This window comes from Acinonyx jubatus, chromosome B3 (genome assembly GCF_027475565.1).
Source record: "Acinonyx jubatus isolate Ajub_Pintada_27869175 chromosome B3, VMU_Ajub_asm_v1.0, whole genome shotgun sequence".
In the NCBI taxonomy this organism is placed as follows: Eukaryota; Metazoa; Chordata; class Mammalia; order Carnivora; family Felidae; genus Acinonyx; species Acinonyx jubatus.
The window spans coordinates 122,633,337-122,651,578 of NC_069386.1; the positions used below are offsets into that span (position 1 = coordinate 122,633,337).

Sequence of the window (18,242 nt, forward strand, 5' to 3'; positions counted from 1 at the left end):
AAACACATACTATATCACAATAAAATTTAATGTTCAAATAAAAACCATTATTTGCACACATTCTTACAGTTATTTACCATATCCTCAAAAGGGATTGTATTTTTGCCATATGCGTTTCTTAAGTGAGTTGCAGCTGCTTTTATTTCTAGGTGTGATATTAGGCCATTTGAAGACACACAGCCAATACCACTGGGGAAATATCAGAAAAAAGGGTAAAGAAAAGCAAAGATCTAAACTTAATTAGCTGTGATGCTGTACAGCTAAATGGCACCTCTATTGTGCTGGTCTCCCAATTCTTTCAGGTCTAGGCTGCAGGAGTTAGATTCATTACAGAGCTCATAAATGGCCTCTGCTCCCCCACCCCTGTTTTACTGGTGACAAATTTATTAGTTCTTTTCTAACAGTGAAATGAGAACTAGGGATTTCAATTACACCCAGAATGTAGTAAAGGCATGGAATCTCTTGTAGGTAATATTTTTCTATTCCATTTTATGAGCAAATATAGAAGTACTGTTAATAGACATTAAATGTTATTTATTAGCATGCTAATAAGCCTTCACACTTTTAAAAGTAAGCATTAAACTTCTAACAAATTAAATTTAGAAGAGTAAGTGTAATGCAGATACTCTGGAAAAGGAATGCACTTCAGAATCAATTTTTAAAAACCCAAATCATCAGTGATTATGATAAAAAGACAAAGATATGAAGAGATGCTTATTACTCATTCTTTCAGCTCATTTTAGTTTTATCACTTTTTCCACAATTCAAAATTTATGCAAACGTTTTCAATGTTGTCTTTAATTTTTGCCAGAATATTTTGAACCTGGTTTAAAACTGAAATTGAAGAAGCCCAAGGAGGGCTTTAGTAACAACTTTCTTTGGTCTGTTTGTTTAAAGCATGATGAATAAGCAAAAAGAAAAGGTGCAGAATGGAAAAAGAAAAATGACCCTTCTCCTTCCTAGAAGTGTTTGAGATTACTGGATTGCTCATAATCGTGCACCAGGAATTGAAAGTTTCCTCACATGCCAAGAGACAAACACACACACACACACACACACACACACACACACACACACAGAGCCCAGTTGCCATGTATACATAAAGCTTAGAGCCTAAGGGTTTGTGAATAGTTTTAAAGTTAAATAGAAAAGCAGTAAGGAGTTTCACTAATATTAGTCCCCAGTATTATCTGATTTATTTAATGCATTTTGTACAAGTCATTTACCTTCTTATAGTCTTTTCTTAAGAAGCTAAGGGGTGAGTTAGTATTTTACCACACCAAATTCTTAATATATTTTCCAATGAATCATTCTCTTAGAAGAAAAAGATGGAAGAAATCCAAAGAAACAGAGGCCAAGAACCTAAACAAACAAACAAACAAAGTGTGGAGGTTGTGTTCTCCATAAGCTCTGGAGGCACTGAAACACAGTAGTACAGAAGACAGGCAGATTCTAGTGTAAGTACTAGCCCTGCCAACTACTGGCTGAGCAAGCCAGGGATGTTCTTCATCTGTAAAATGAAAATAAAAGTTATTTATCTTCTAGAAGTATCACAAGGAATCAATGACATACATGTAGAAGTTTCAGCAGTGTGTGACACAAAAGTATTGTCTACCATTAATATCATTCATTAACAGGCCAGAGGGTCATTTTTTTCTTCTCTTTTGATGCACAGACCATCACCCTTTTGGATCGATTTAGCAAAACCTTGACAGGAACTAACACTTACTAAATCAGTATTCGTTAATAATTAAAACATAATATTAGTGAGTTTTCAAGACCCCAGTCTGGGGAAATCTTTTGCAATATTTCTTTACATTCTGGAGAATGTGCCAGAGATAAGGATGGGAGACAGCTCTACAAATGAGAACTATAGTTGCTTACAATGATTTTCTATTAATACTTAGAACCTCAGAGATTTGTTTTATTTTTAATTTTTTTAATGTTTATTCATTTTTTGATAGAGAGAGAATGTGAGCAGGGGAGGAGAGAGAGAGAGACACAGAATCTGAAGCAGGTTCCAGGCTCTGAGCTGTCAACACATAGCCTGACGTGGGGCTCGAACTCATGAACTGTGAGATCATGACCTGAGCCGAAGTTGGATGCTTAACCAACTGAGCTACCCAGGCACCCCTAGAACCTCAGAGATTTCACAGTCAATGGAAATGGTTCCAACCAGAAATGTATTATTGCTAACCATTTGTTCCCAAAACTATTGCACACTATAGACATTCCTTAGAACACTGTTTTCACAACTGTCATTGTTATCAGGAGGCAGAAAAATGGAGTGTTAATGGCCTGAATATTTGTGTCCCCCCCAAATTTCACAGGTTGAAATCCTAATCCCGAATGTGTTATCAGGAGATGGGGCCCTAAGTAAGTGATCGGTCATGAGGGTAGAGCCCTCCTGAATGGGCTAGTACCCTTAAAAAAAGATTCCAGAGTGTACTGTCTCTGCTCCTATGATCCAGGAAGTGGCTGGATACTGAATCTGAATCTGCCAACATTACTACTGAACATAGACAGTCAAACTGCCTCGACCCTAGACTTCCTAGTCTCCAGAACTGTGAGAAATAAAGGTTTCTAGTTTAAGACACTCAGTCTATGGTAGTTTTGCTATAGCAGCTCAAATGGCAGACACACCATTATTTATCCAAAGTTTGAGGCCTATCCAGGGACGTGACTGAGGAGAATAAGTAGATGCACACATAAAAGAGACTGGTCCTGAAGTAATTACTTAAATTGTAACCCAAATGAAACTGCCACAAATTGTAAGGTGACAGTTGACTACTCCGGAAGCATGGCAAAAACTCCCAGACAAGCTCAACACTGCAAAACATTGTAACAGGCTTAGATGTTTTTCATTTTTCATAAGAAAACATAAGCCATTCTTCCATCAGCCGCAGTGTTCATGGAGCCCACGGTTCAGACTGTGACAAAGGCCCTAAGGGATATTTTCTGGAAGTGTTGCTTTTCATGGAGTCCACTGCAAAGGGGCTGGTATATGGAGACACATAAAATAAATTCCCCCCTTGTGGGAACAATTTATAAAATTTGTAACACTCAGTTGGCTCATTTTCTCTACCAAGTTTTTATAAAACTTTGTCACAGAGTAAAATTTGGGCACTTGAACTCAAAACTTACACTTTATATTTGCATTTTAAAAATGTTTCCAAAGGGCGTCTGTTTGTTTTTAGAGGCTTCTGTAGAAGCTTGACTCAAAGGAAGGAGGCTGCTGAATCCCAAACACTTGTGCTTTGCATCTCTTTGGATAAACAGAACGAGTCACACTTTCATATTTCTTTTATTCTCAAAGGCCATGGTCTATTAATCAACTTCCATACATTCAGACATAGACTACTTCGCTTTCAGGGTATTCTATTTTCCAGTTTTACTGCTATAGATTCAGAATTAAAATTAAGTTGCGAATTTTAGGTAAAATAGAGTGATAAAATTTAGTGGTCATTAAAGTTTCAAGTAGAATGTATTATACTGAGCTTGGTTCCCTGTTCTCCTGAGGCCTCTTGACATAGTAAATGGAAGTGTGCAAATCTAATTGGCTGAGACCTTGCTTGACCCTAATACAGACTGCTAACGTTTCATCTCTGGTGAGACCTCATACCGAATTTAAGCTTGGTAAGCTTCTTTACCTTGAGCAAACAGATTTTAATGGGCCATTAAGCCACCCAGCCCTGAAAGTGGCAAGTGTTGCCCAATCCTCCAACCCCCATAATCACCCATGTTTTGCATGGTTTATGTCATTGGTTACAAACAGGTATGTTTTTTTAAATCATATATCACAAAAAGAAATACAGACATACAGTGATTTGCCTACATTCTTGCATCTTGGGAAGAATATGTAGGTGTGCATTACGTGCTGATTTCCAGAAGTATGGAAGTTGCATTTTAACTCTCATGAGTTATCCTATGGAGGAGCAGGATACTGCATTTACCTTCTAGTTTAATAAAGACTTGAACAATCAATCATAATCTATCAATTTATTCAAATCGGGACTTCTAAAAATGTACCATAGAATCTTCTAAGCAAATTACAACTTCCAAGGAAATTTAAGAATTGCTTTAACCAATCCTTCAGTTCTTCTAGAGATTCAGTGTTAGAACAGAGCATCCTACTTCATCCTTACTTTCCCTTCTAAATAAACTCAAGGACTCTTAGCAGCCCATCTCTGCATTTCTACCTGTAATCTCTAAAGTCCCCAAATCACTATGTGGTTTGAAAGTACAGGCTGTGGGCATTCTACAGTCAGGAAGAAATGACTGACAGCAAAATCGTGGAAATTATCCAGTTGGTCTGTTGACTATCCCAGTTTATCACATGGTTGTTCACCAGGAGGATTGGCCATCTATGGGTACTACTCAGATATTAATGCACGATCCTGCCAGCCTCCGCCAGGGTGATTTATCTACCCATGTCAGCTTTTTGTCTTTGGTGTTTTTCCTGCCCGGTTTATTTCCAATGATGTATCTGCCAACTCTACACCGGGATTCTTTTGCATATTATAATTCCCCTATATTAATATTTATTAGACTTGTTCCAAAAGAACTAAGAAATTCAATTCTATTTTTTTCCTCAAACACCATGTTGTCATAGGCTATTCCATAAGTAGCTGAAATGAAGTAATGGCTGAGGAAAAGATTATCTTCTCCTTCCACTCATTTCAAATGCTTTCCCTGAGCACTACTGGAGTGACAAAAACAAAATCAAACACCTGCCCCTCCACTCCCCCGAAGTTTCTAAAAATATAGATCAAATCCTTCAAATGGCAGGTTCCAGCTATTTTTAAAAGCTACCTGGGAAAGAAATTAAGTATAATTATGGGTCATCTGAAAAACAGCCTGTCACAGTAATGCCACTTAATATCCTTCAAGGGCATCTGTAGCTTCTGGAATGTCTCAGAAAAAAATATATTACTGCAAAAAAACCCCCACAAACCCAATGCTTTTAATTAAATGAAGGATTCAGCTCATTTCTAATGAAAATACTGATACTAAAGAAACTGTGTCTACAAATATTTATGACATTTATAGATCCTACAACTAGAAAGTTTCCTTCCTTTTTCCTCTTAAAAAATGATTGATGTTCATATTTGGCCCATATAATCAATTTCATTATCGCCACATTGTGACTTTTTTCACTGTTTCATTATATTTAGTAGCTATCCAAAGACACAACACTCTCTTTAGCATAATCTGACTAAAATCTTCATTTAAAATCATGATTGCCCATGGAGGGAGTGAGTAGAGTCAGAGAGAGGGAGAGGGTGGCTCTGGGAAGGCAAAGGAACATTTGTTACTTTATTCCATTATGCAGCACCATGTCTGGTGCACAGTAGGTACAAACAATAGTCAGTGTGTGGAATTAATATTTATAGAAGACCTGCAGGCACCAAGGTTTATGCATTTCTTATCCCAATTAATCCTCTCTAAGGTCCTTTTAAGTCAGTATTATTACTGTCCTCAATTTATAGACATGGATATTGCCTCAAAGTGAAGTGAAGATGGCTTAGTAAAAGAGGAAAGTGAATAGGAAAAATCATGTGGACAATCATCTGGTTTTATCTTATTTGACATAAAATGAGTTAGCATATGAGGCGGGCATATGCGTTTTCCAGATACTCTGTTTAGTGACTGTCTGTCCTAGGTAGCATTTTGAAGCTTTTTGTAACCAAGCAGGGTACTCCTTTGGTGTGATTTGCGCTCTGGGGTTCACAAAGCAAGAAAGTGATGAAAGGTGAGTCAGGTAGGTTGGTAGTTGACAAAAACGAAAACAAAAAACAATAGCAGCACCTACCATTCATTACCAGTCATCACAAGTAAGGTGGCAGTCACTGAATATTTTTCACCTAAATTGAGGGAAACGGATTACCTTTTGTGTCTATTTAAAACATTTCAGCTGATCTCAGAGAGGATTAAATAAAGGATTTGCTTGTTTCAATACACCTAAAACCCATATGCAAATAGGACTCTGATACCATACCACACATTTATGGTCAAAGACAATACTTTGTTTTTAAGAAGAGCAGCAAACAATGTAACTGCAAATGAATGCCACACACACACACACACACACACACACACACACACACACACAACCTAGCCAGACAATATTAAGCTCCAGTGAAGAATTCTGGTAATTACCAGCTGTATTTTAGAAATCACTGTTAAATATGTTTGTCTCCACTGTTTGTGATTCTTCTTAAGATTGAAAACACTCTTCTCTCTGCTGCCTGCCTCCCTCGCCATTTTTTCCTTTTCTTTGCCCACTGTTTCTTGCCAGTCGTGCCAAATTACTCACTTACTGACCTTTTGGTTCAATACTACATTCAAAGAGGGAGGGGAAACAGAGCAAGATAGAGAAAAGGAGGGAGAGTGAAATCAAGTGTGTGTGTGTGTGTGTGTGTGTGTGTGTGTGTGTACACAGGAATGCTAGAACTTAGGAGCACCCCCACCAAAAAAAAAAATTTTTTTAACAGAAAATGAACTCTAGGACAGGGGTGGTTATTGTTTTTTAATGGGTAGAACTTACTGAGACCACAAATTGGTGCTAAATACGAGTCCAGCAATGTGGAATTCATTTGCTTACTAAGTAACAAAAATTCACTGAGTACCTACTATGGTGAGGTGCTGTGCTAAATAGTAGATATTTGGGAATGTGAAAGAGGAGAGTGGCTCCACAGGTTTGAAAGGAAATTACCACTTATTGTATGGTAAATTTTAACTTTAAAATCTAAGCCCCTTATCCACGTAGATTCAAGAATTTAACAAATATTTACCCAGTTTTATTGACTATTTCGCCCTTGAAATATTATTTGTCATGCTTCATGATACTATGCTCTTCTGGGATTTTTCTCTATGTCTTAGACTGCTTTGCAGGATTTTCATCCTTAGCTTGAAATTTAAGAGTTAGTGTTCCCTATGGCTCTGGCCTAAATTTTCATCTCTTTAATCTACATACTTCCCCTGGGGAGTTTTCATTGCTCCTATGACTTTTTTTTTTTTAAGTAAGCTCTATGCCTAATGTGGGGCTCGAACTCATGACCCTGAGATCAAGGTTGCATGCTCCACCGACTGAGTCAGCTAGGTGCCCCACTCCTAGGAATTTGAGTACCATCTACATGATATGGAGACCAATCTGACAACAACAAACTCTGCATGTTCAATTTTCGACTTCTGAGCTCTAGCCTCAGGTATGAACCCTCCTTTTGACACTGCCACTTGGATGTTTCAAGGCCCCCAAAGTGAAAATATCAAAAAGTGAACTAATCAACTTCCGCTTCTCTCACTGACTAGCACAACCATCCGCAAAGTTGCCCAATCAAGAAACCTTGGAGTCATTCTTAACCCTTCCTTTTTATTTCCTGGCAACCAATCTCAAAGTTCCATGGAGTTTTAGATCTTAAAATATACTAGGAAACCACCCACTCCTCTTCATGCTCTCTGTTACCACCCAATACAGGTCACTATCCTCTGTTGTCAAGATTCCCAGAAATGTCTGCTTAACTGGTCCCTCTGGTTTCAATCTTGAATATTCCCAATTATTTTGGACTTTACAACCAGTTAGTTACCTATTAAAAATTCAGACTTGATCATGTTGTTGTTTTGCTTCAAATTTTTAACTGGTTTCCCATATTCCAAAGGTAAAATTATAACTCCTTTATGAGGTTCTTTAGACCTCTGCTTACCTTATCAACTACAGTTTTGCTTTTTCTCTCTCAATGCTACATTCTACCATACCAAACTTCTTTTACTTCCTCAAACATGAAATTGATGTTCTTTTACTTCCTTCACATTGCCTAAAACTCTTCCAATCTTCCCTCCAAACTTGCCAGAGCATTTAAATATTGGCTTCCTTTGGGAAACCTACTTGGTTTGCTACTCACCCTACCCACTTTCAACCCTCTACACGTCCACCCAACCTATCCTATCTCTACCAAAGACATGTGTTCTTATTATATGTTCCCACAGTGACTCATATCCCCTCTCATATCATTTTTAATTATTTTATTATACACCATTTATTATTATATAACAGATACTTTCCCAGGGCAGGAATGCATCCAGTAGAAGCAGCTTGCCTTTGTATCCCTAGCACTCAGTACAGTGTTACACAGAACTGGTGCTCAACAAGCATTTGTTCAATGAATATATGACACATCTTTTACTTGGAGAAAACTGGAAAGGGTATAGAGATAAACACCCCACTATCCTTAAGGAGGATAACATTAAATACAGAATGTCTGTTATACATAATTATATGATGATAATGAGTAAATAAAACTGACTCCAATTTGGATACATGGGGATTTGTTAACATTGCAAATTGGAATTAAATATTTATCTCTCTCTTCTAGGATAATCTAATCCACACTAAATACTTCTGGAAGACAGTTTTATGATTTTATATTATAGATGAGAAAATAGGCACAGCAAAGTTAATTGAGTTACTCAAAGTTGCCCAGAAGCAGAACCACTATTAAAATTCAAAGCTGTCAATTTCTAATCCTTTGCTATTGTTGTTTTTGTTTTTGAAACTATTTTGCCTTTGACTCCCCAAAGTTCTGTGTGATTGTAGGACTTCAGCCTAAATACTTTGTCTTCTCAAAAGTATCACCTGTGGTATTTCTATTTGAATACAGAAACTTAGGAATATAGGTCTTTTTGCTGAATTTTCCTCGTGTTAAAATGAAAGGTTTTCGGAGATGTGTCTCCGTACTCTTGTACATTCTCAGAGGTGTCAGTTTCTTTGTTCTTAATGGAGTGTTACTATCGGGCGCTAATTACCACTACAAAGTGCCAACATTGAACTTTCCTGCTGCTGGACATCATACTGGATACTCTACATCTATACATGTCCATTGTTAGTTGGCTGGTGCATTCTACTGCACTTGCTGGACATTTTGGTAGAAAATGCTACCAGTTCTTCATAAATATTTGAGCAGAAACTTAGGCTATTAAATTTAACAGGATTACCAGTTCCAGCATTTGTATTGTGAGAGACATAAACTTAAAAAGGTTTGTGCTGTCATTTCAAAAGGCCATGTATGTACTATGTACTCAATAAATAGGTTTCTATGTGCTACTGTGGGCAAATACAATGTATAACCACAGAGCCTTAAAAAGACTTTATTACCTTCTCAATATATATATTTAGTATACATAGAAGCTTTGCTTTTCATAACTCTGATATTAATTTCTCAGAGATAGACAAGATGAGTATACACTTGAGACTTTTCCTAGCCCCAGACAGGACCAACCAGGGCTGTTTCTTTTCAACCTGACTATAGCTCAAGATGTTAAAAGAATTTAATCTGTACAGAATTGTGGCCAACACATGCCACTTTTTTTTAAGTATATAGAACTACACTCTTCTTCATCATTTTTAGATTAACATAATTTTCTTTTAACAAATACACCATTAATTAGAAGAATCCCCAATTACAAAACATTCCCCTTGCTCTTTGGGCTTCATTTGACCCATCCTTCATTTGCCAGAAGCAAACATCTTTACCCCTAAGCATCCAAGCTAGCTCATTAAATCACTCTTCAGTCCTACCTTACAGCTTCCAGGCCCAGGAAGAACTCTAAATGTCCCAACTATTTACTGTTTTTAATCCCCAATGCGACATTAAGTGAATTGGTTCTGTCATGTGAATGTAACTGATTATGTTTCCCCTAATAAAGACAGACTCTTGAGTTATCCATTTGCAAGTGAGCCCAATGTAAAAGGAAGAGAGAACTACTACTGTCAGATGCCAAGTTAACATCAATTGCTCATGCCATGGAACTGCCAATTAAAATTCTGGAGTAATCTTTCAAACACAGTTTTCCAGCCCGAGAACTGTGTATAAATCCATAGTGAATTAAGAGGCATAAAAGGTAAATCTTAAGCTCCATACATGTGTTAATATTCTCGGTTGGTCATTGGTAGATGACATTCATGGAGTCAGAACAGTCCTGACTTTCACTTGGAATGTACCTTCCCTGAATTCATCCTCGTTTATCAGCCCTGTTCTGGGGGAAGTGACTTTGCAAAGATGTTGCTTTCATTTCTTAATGCTGCACCTCCCATTAAGCCCTACCAAGAAATAAAGGTTCCTTTCAAGAGTAGCACAGGGGCTGAGTTGGCTTCCTGTTTCAGGAGATTATAAATGTTCTCAAACACTTCTAAAAGGAAGCAAATTCCAACTTAGGCTTTAAAATTCAGACTTATTTTTCACTCCATTTGGCATTGTGGTCTGAATGTGATAACAATAAACCCTAACAGAGTAAAACAAATGTTTTTATCCCAAAGATACCTGACCTATGGGAGAATTTACTTTACCTGCAGAGATTCCATTTCTTCATCTTTTCTGTGGGTCTCCTCCAGGAGATCTGTAAGAAAGTAAAATACCCATGAGGATAATGTGAAAATGAGCTGCCTCTTACTATCAAACCCAATTCAGTCAATAGCTTGTATAAACTGTTGCCTGGAAAGAGAATTTTGTGTTTAAGTGTGAAAAGGAATGTAAAAGAAATGCCCTCTGATCCCAACTGATAGGATGGGGCAGAGCTCTGGACTCTACCAATCCTAAGCTAGATGAGAAGCCCTGGGAGGTCTTGACTCTGATGGAGATACCAGAGAATAAAACTGACTAAATTACAAATCCAAAATCATATCAATATTTTAGGAATTTGGCCCAGTGCTTATATAACTCCAAAGTAATACAACATTTTCTTTAAAAAAAAACAACAACTTTTTTTTAAATGAAAAATGAGAAACAAACTATTTGCTCTTAAAATAAGCTTCCAAGCCAAGTTCCACCTCCAGAGTCAATTTTTATAACCAAATTAAAACATCTTAGAATAATGGGTGTTATTAATGGAAGCAGAACACCACCTTAGCTGTAAAGTCTTATTAATTATCATCTCACGCTGAGAAGGTGGGAAGCATTGAAGCTACATCTGACCAAGAGCTTGGCATCATCTCAGAGAAATTAGTGGCTGGAAGGGAGGGTAGTCAACTGAAGAGAGTTCTGTCTAAATGCATGTATACAGCTATGGTATCTCAGTGCCCCACATTAATTTACAAACTTGCTATAAAGGAAAATATATTTGGCAAGCAGAATTTTCTGCCTGCAGCTTTACCACCCTGTGCTATGATCTTATTAGATCTCACAAACCTAAAGAGGGCTGGGTTGAGTCAGAAGTTGGATGAAAACAGGCAAGAAACACCTACAGCAGTGCACATTAATATTAGCATTTGCCTTGCTCTATGATTGATATTGCTCACCAAGAGGCTATGCTGCACAAAAGGAAACTATAACTTACAGAAATTCAATATATATCCCAGAAAGGCAAATGCAAATGTTTTTTAGCAAGTGCTATACTACATACAGCAGGAAGCAATACTATAGTGAGTAAGTAGCCAAGTCATACTGGTATAGGTCATAGCTGAACAGGCTGAAACTTCAGGAAACCTGGTAGATGATATCACTGATGATGAGACTGAATGGCTAATTCAGCTACAGAGGAATTGCAAACAATCCCCTCAAGACACAATGCACTGGGATTCAGGGTAACAGGTAATTTTTGCTCTGAATCCCACAGAAGAGTTAACTTTGGCTCCTAAACCTTCCATAATCAGAGTTACATCATAAAAGCGAGAGGAGAAAGTCCATGCATTAGGCTGTACTTTTAAGGGGGTTTTTGGTAGGCTTATCAGGTTCTTTAACAATACAGAAACCAACTTTGAGTGTGGTAGATGGTTTAAGTGCCTTCGAAAATTCCTCATTCTGAATCCTTACTCATTCGCATTGTGACAATGCAGCTACTACCATCAAGAGGTCACGTTCATCTACTTTCTACATCTCACATCTGGGCTGGCTTCCTGACTTGATTTGCTAAGGAGAATACAGCAGAAGCATCTCTGTGCCAATCTGTACTGACAGTTCAAGAGGCCTTGCAGATTTTCATTTTTCTACTTGGAACTCTACGAACAAGCCCAGGACAGCCTGCTAGATGACAAGAGCCCAGGACTCTTCCCACCTAAGACGCCCTGCAGGTTGCCTTAACTGGCAGCTAGCAAATGCCCAGAAGCATAGCTGTTCATCTGGCCTGAAGATTACCACAGAGGACTCAGAAGGGGATCCCAGTGGAGACCAGACAAACTGCCCAGCTGAGTCCAGGGCCAAGTCCAATTCACAGACTCCAGACCTAAAGAATGGAATTGGGGGATGGTTTGGTACCCAGCACTTGCTAACTTACAGCAACCAGTTGTTAACTGTACAGGAAGCTTTCAGATTTATCAGAAGTATATAAGAGTAATTAATAGATACCTGGGAGAAAGGATCTTGACTCTGCAGAGAATAACAACTGGTCTTGAAGGCTAGGGATGCAAGTAGCATGAACTAATGGGCATTTTATCCTGGGTGTCTCTAATCTTTGTGTCACTCCACTCAAATTCCATGAAGAGAGGAGCTAATGAGACTCACTCACATCTCTTGACTACTGTTTGGCTAGGGGAAAGGATGGAGCACCTTCACTGATAATTCCAGGAAGACGAGGAGCAGGAAGGATAGTTTCTACATACAAGATTAGAAGGTTCTCTAAGTTAGGCCCCTTGCAGTGAATTACACTGTTAAATGGGACATTGGACCTGGAGTGGTGGACAGTAGGGTTCATCAACCAATCAAAGAAAACTGATCTCATTCCACCAGAGTCAGCTTGGTACAGCAAACACCAAACAGCTAAAACTTACTGGATAATTAATGGGTATTGGATCTCCTATAGAGTCAAGCTCAACTCACAGATTTGATAAAATTATAAATGTAAAGAAGCTCCATCACCCTCAGAACTTCATAGTATTATTGCAACTTCAAAATTATGTTCTCTATTTTCTCCAAATGCATAGAGATCAAGCTGCTTTCCAGCAAAGCTAATCCCATTGCAACCCTTGATTTTGGACAATTGAACAAAAACGACTACAGAGATTACTACAATTGGCATTTAAAATATAGAATTCCTGGGGTGCCTGGGTAGTTCAGTCGGTTAAACATCCAACTTCGGCTCAGGTCATAATCTCACAGTTCGAGTTTGAGCCCCACAGCAGGCTTCTCTGCTGTCAGCACAGAGCCTGCTTTGGTTCCTCTGTCCCCCCTCCCTCCCGCCCTCCCCCCGCTGGTTCTTTCTCTCTAAATAAATAAATAAATAAATAAATAAACTCAAATAAACAAATAAAATAAAATGAAATGAAATAAAATAAAATAAAATAAAATAAAATAAAATAAAATAAAATAAAATAGAACTCCTAGAGGTGCCTGCTTGGCTCAGTTGGTTAAGCGTCTGAGTTCGGCTCGGGTCATGATCCCATGGTTTGTAAGTTCAAGCCCTGCATTGGGCTCTGTTCTGATGGTGTTGCGCCTCCTTGGGATTCTCTTTCTCCCCCTCTCTCTCTGCTCCTCCCCCCACTCGTACTTTCTCCCTCTCTCAAAATTAATGAATTAAAAAAATTTTTTAAATAAAAACATAGAACTCCTGGGCTTTGGGGAATGATGGCAGAGTAGGAGAACCCTAAGCTCACCTCATCCTATGGAAACAACTAGGTAATACCCACATCAGTGTAAATAATCCAGGAAATGATTCAAAGACTGGCAGAATGGACGCTTCACAGCTAAACATAGAGAAGAGGCCACATGGAGGAGGGTAGGAAAGGCAGAGATAGACTGGGAGCTAAACAGGTCCTCAGACTATGCTCAGGAGGCAGGGACACAGTGTGCACAGAGAGGGGAAAGAAACAGACCCTCAGACCAGGCGCCCAGGCCTGGGAAACCTGCACAGGGAAGAGGAATTCCTGTAACATTTGACTTTGCAAACTAGAGGGGCACAATTTCTGGAGTTCAGTCAGTGGTACGGTCAGTGGCACTTAATACCTGGAACCTGAAAAATACCCAGGCTGGACTCTGGGAGAGCCTGGAGGGTGAGAGGAAACTGAGTCTTCACCCTTAAAGAGACAGTAAAACAAAAAGCCTTGCAAAGATATAGCATAAAAGCAATAGTTTGAAAAATGCCTGAGTATGAAATGAAAAATCTCAGAGTATATACTGGACAGGCAGGGATCATTAGGGCACTTCTCTAAGAATAAAAGAGCTAGGGGGTACCATTTCCCTCTCCCCTGCCCCCAGCCTAGACACACAGATACCTGTGGGAACCAGCGAGGCACCAACACTTGTTACCTAACTTGCTAACAGCATGTCTCGCCACAGCGTCCTCCTGTATATGTGCCCCCTCCAGCTAGGCGTCAACTCAAGCCCAAAGTGGCCCCAGGATGGACCACTAACAACAAAGGGAACAAACCCTGCCCAGGACAGGCAAAAATGAGTAGAGTTTCTCTCCTGAAGCCACAAGTTTATATTAGCCTGGTGCTTCCAAGGCTGTACTTTGTACTATGCTTAAAGGAACCTGTAAAACAGCAAAGCTGGTAAAGAAGAAAATAGAGCCAAGAGACAAAGAGTTGGCTGAGGACCAGATCCACCCTTGCCTGAAGCCCACAAAACTCCCGAACTTCTAGCTCTCTCTCCCTCCAACTCTCTGTTTCCCTTCTTTTTCCTTTCTTCTTTCCTTCCTTCCGTCCTTTCTTCCATCTCTCTCTTCCCTCCCTCCCTTCCTTTCCTTCGTTTTACTTATACTTAAATTAGGTTTAGTTGGATTGCCATCAGTTTTAAAAGCCTCTGGTTGTATGGCTGTACTGAACTTTTTTATCTTTATTCAGAAACTTGGAGAACTCGAAATTGGCAAGAATGTTCTGTTATACAGGGAAGCATTTCATCCTACAATAAATACAGAGAAGGCAAATGATTTGCCCAAGATTACCTAGTTAGTGCTAAAGCCACAGCTAGCACTTTGCTCTCTAATCTTCTTGCTGTATGTATCATATCGTGCTCTCATTTGTACCACTCAGTGCTTAATTGTACCTTTCTTCATACTGTTATTTTAAAAATTGCACATGTTCCTACTCCTCTGATTTCCTTTAGGAGTTCTCTGATGTCAACAATCAGGGCTCCGATGTCTTCATATCCATATCCTCCCTAACTACTGCCTCTCTATGGTTGCTATTTAACTTGGATCCCCAAAATTGTCTTCTCCACCAACATCACTGCTCTGTGCAATTGCTCACTTGTTAGTTCCTTTGTTCAAGTACATGCCTTTGGGATGATGAACGGGGTTATTAACCTGTGACGAGAAAATATGGCCAGTGGGCCCTGCTGAGAAGCAACTACTCTGCGGCAACCACAAGATGAGACAATGTAGGTGAGACCTCTGGACGGCTGACGTGACATAAGGCTGTGACAACAGAGTGTGACTAGTGCACCCCTCGTTAGAACAAGCAATCTTGCTGTTGTTTGCTCTTACCAGCTTTAGAACGAATGATCAGAGCATGCTCTGCTCCCTTGCTCACTGGCATGCTCATGTGTTGCTTTATTATTCTCTGGTCTGCTGTTCAATACAAACAGCAATTCAACTGCGATGCAAATTGCTGTGGCTAAATGTGCTTCCATCAACATTAGTTAATGAAAGATTTTTTTTGGTGAAAAGGGCAGAGCAGTCCTGTGTGTTTTCCTTGGACTGGCTCCAACTCTTTAAATGAGCTGATACTAACTCATTATGACATATGGTCATGTGGGAGGGAATCCCATTTAAAAAAGCAGGACATCAGTGGATGAGAAGTGGAGAATCTGGTTGTGTTGTGTTGTTTTGTTTCACTTTGCATTTCTCTGGCACATTCAGGGTAATATATCATGACCATGTTTTTGGCTAAGACAGTCTTGTACTACTTCCTTCAGTTTTTGCAACTAGTGGTCTGGCTGTTTAAGAAGGTTTGACACATTTTTATATTGATTCTGGTTCCTAGTAGCCAAGGGAGCAGATAGGTTGTTTGCTTGTTTATTTGCTTTTAAAAGGAGGATCATGTCCAGCTGTACCTGAGCAACAAATCTATCTAGCAACTTGACCCTTCATAGAAAGATTGGAGATTAAGTTTAGAAAGGAGTAGATTTTCCCTTTCATCTTTACTGTAAAATATCTCGTCCATATTATAACCCCATTCAGCTGGTAATACAGAAAAAGTTGTAGAAACAAGGGCTTCAGATACAGCAACATTTATAACAGCAGCAGTGGACAGAGTAGCACTGGCAGCAGAGTATGGCGAATTAATGATAGCAGAGAAAAGCATTTAGCTTCTGGGTTCTATATCTCACTTAGTAATCAATGCTCCTCTTCAGGATTACTCTGTGTCCTGACATTTGCCTAAAACAATAGATAATGTAAATTCTCAATGAACGTAAGCTCTTTAAAAAGTAAATCTATGTCATTCATCTTTGTGGGTGGCAGTTGTGGTATAATAAAATTAATCAAATAAAAGAGCACACAACAACCCTTCAGAGGTCATAAATGATGGACCTAGCCTCCCACAGTTGTATACTGGATACTCAAGATGCCAGCAATGGGCTAAAGTCAATGCCCAATTTCTCTGTTTCTTTTTTGGCTCCCTAGTTATTGGAATCATTAATACTTTAGGGACAGAAAGGACCATCGAAATAACCTAATCCCAGGATTTTCATCCTTTTTTTTAAAAAACAAGTAGAGGTGCACCTCGGTGGCTCAGTCGGTTAAGCGTCCGACTTCAGCTCAGGTCACAATCTCACGGTTTGTGGGTTCAAGCCCTGTGTTGGGTTGTGTGCTGACAGCTCAGAGCCTGGAGCCTGCTTTGGATTCTGTGTCTCCCTCTCTCTCTGTCCCTGTCCCACTCGTGCTCTGTCTCTGTCTCTCTCTCTCTCTCAAAAATAAACGTTAAAAAAAAACACAGAAAGTTTAAAAAATATTAAAAAAAATGAAACAAGTAGAATTCTGTCTTACAAATGAAATCACATACACTTTCCAGTGTATATTATAAATAAAGGAAGTAATTTAAAAGCTGAAGGAAGCTTCTCAGGTGAAAGCAGAAGGGAGGACCTAGGGGCCAGCCTATTGGGACTTCATTTCTATCTTGGGATCAACGCCTGTGATGCCATGGTGGAGCTATTATAAAGCTCCAAATTATGCTGATTGAAAACCACTGATCTAATCCAATCTCCTCGCATTTTATAGATGAGGACTGAGTTCCCAAAGAGCAAAAGTCTCTGTCAATGTCACACAGCTAGTGAACAGAAATGCATGAACCTGAGCCCAGAGCTTCTAAACTGGACCAGGGTCCAATACTTTTTCCTGCACACAAGTGACTGGTATCCTTTGCCTTTCAAGATGTATTGGACAATAGTATTGGACATACTATTCCAAACTCTGTCATAAATGCTTACACATTTTCCAATGCTTTCCCAAACTTAAAGGAAACTTTGTGAAACCAAATTGTGTAACAACAATTTGTGAGAAGACCTATAGTTAATTGCTGTCCAAAATGAAATTCCTCAACCCTGGGAGATGACATTAAAAGATGTGGCTTTGATGGAAAGCAAATACTTAAAACATTGGAAAAGGCAGTTGTTTTTGGCAAGATGTGCTCAACACACAACATACAGAATATCTCACAAAATAAAACAACAACAGATCTGTTTAAATGAACGGCTGACAGCTGAATACTTCCTCCACTTAATGATATAATATTTATCAGCAAATGTTTTTCTATTCTATCACACTAATATATGTAAATGGGATAAATGGATAATAATATAACTTTACATTAACCAAAATATCTCAAAAATAATCAAATGTGTTGTTTTTAAATTAATATATGTAAAACACTTAGTAAGAATTATATGTTAGCTGTTATTATTTTAAAAATTACCCTTCAGTATGCCTGTTAAAATCAGGAATATGTGTGAAAATATAATCAGATGCATTTTAAAACAAATAAGCAAAAAAAAAAAAAAAAGCCTTCAAGTGTACTGCTTTTAGACTCCATCTATGATTGGTAGCTACATTACTGAGAACTCTGCCATATCTACTGCCACCCACTGGTACATATCTGGATATACCACAATGAGTTAAGAGTTTTCTCATCAGGACTGACCACAGAAAACACACAGATTAAAATGAAGAACAACATTCAAAAAGTATGGCTAGCCTCTGTGGTTTGTCTCAGACGCTGAAACAACATACTGGTCTACAGATGGAGCCCAAATAGTCCAATAAATGAAAGGTTTACAATCCACTGTCTGTCTTGGGTATGTGGTAAAACATCCAAATACAGG

At 38.7% G+C, this 18,242-nt stretch overlaps 1 protein-coding gene across 10 annotated transcripts in view; it reads right to left on the reverse strand.

Annotated features, from left to right (window-relative positions):
• The window catches only part of CEP128 (centrosomal protein 128), a 376,215-nt gene that overhangs the window by 64,323 nt on the left and 293,650 nt on the right, over positions 1 to 18,242 (reverse strand). For all 10 annotated transcript variants that reach the window (XR_008299569.1, XR_008299568.1, XR_008299570.1 and 7 more), the window contains one exon: positions 10,343 to 10,392. Coding sequence is in view for 7 of the 10 variants with exons in the window: in XM_027066336.2 (XP_026922137.2) it covers positions 10,343 to 10,392 (50 nt within the window). In the remaining 3 variants the exon portion in view is untranslated. The remainder of the gene's footprint in view (positions 1 to 10,342; positions 10,393 to 18,242) is intronic.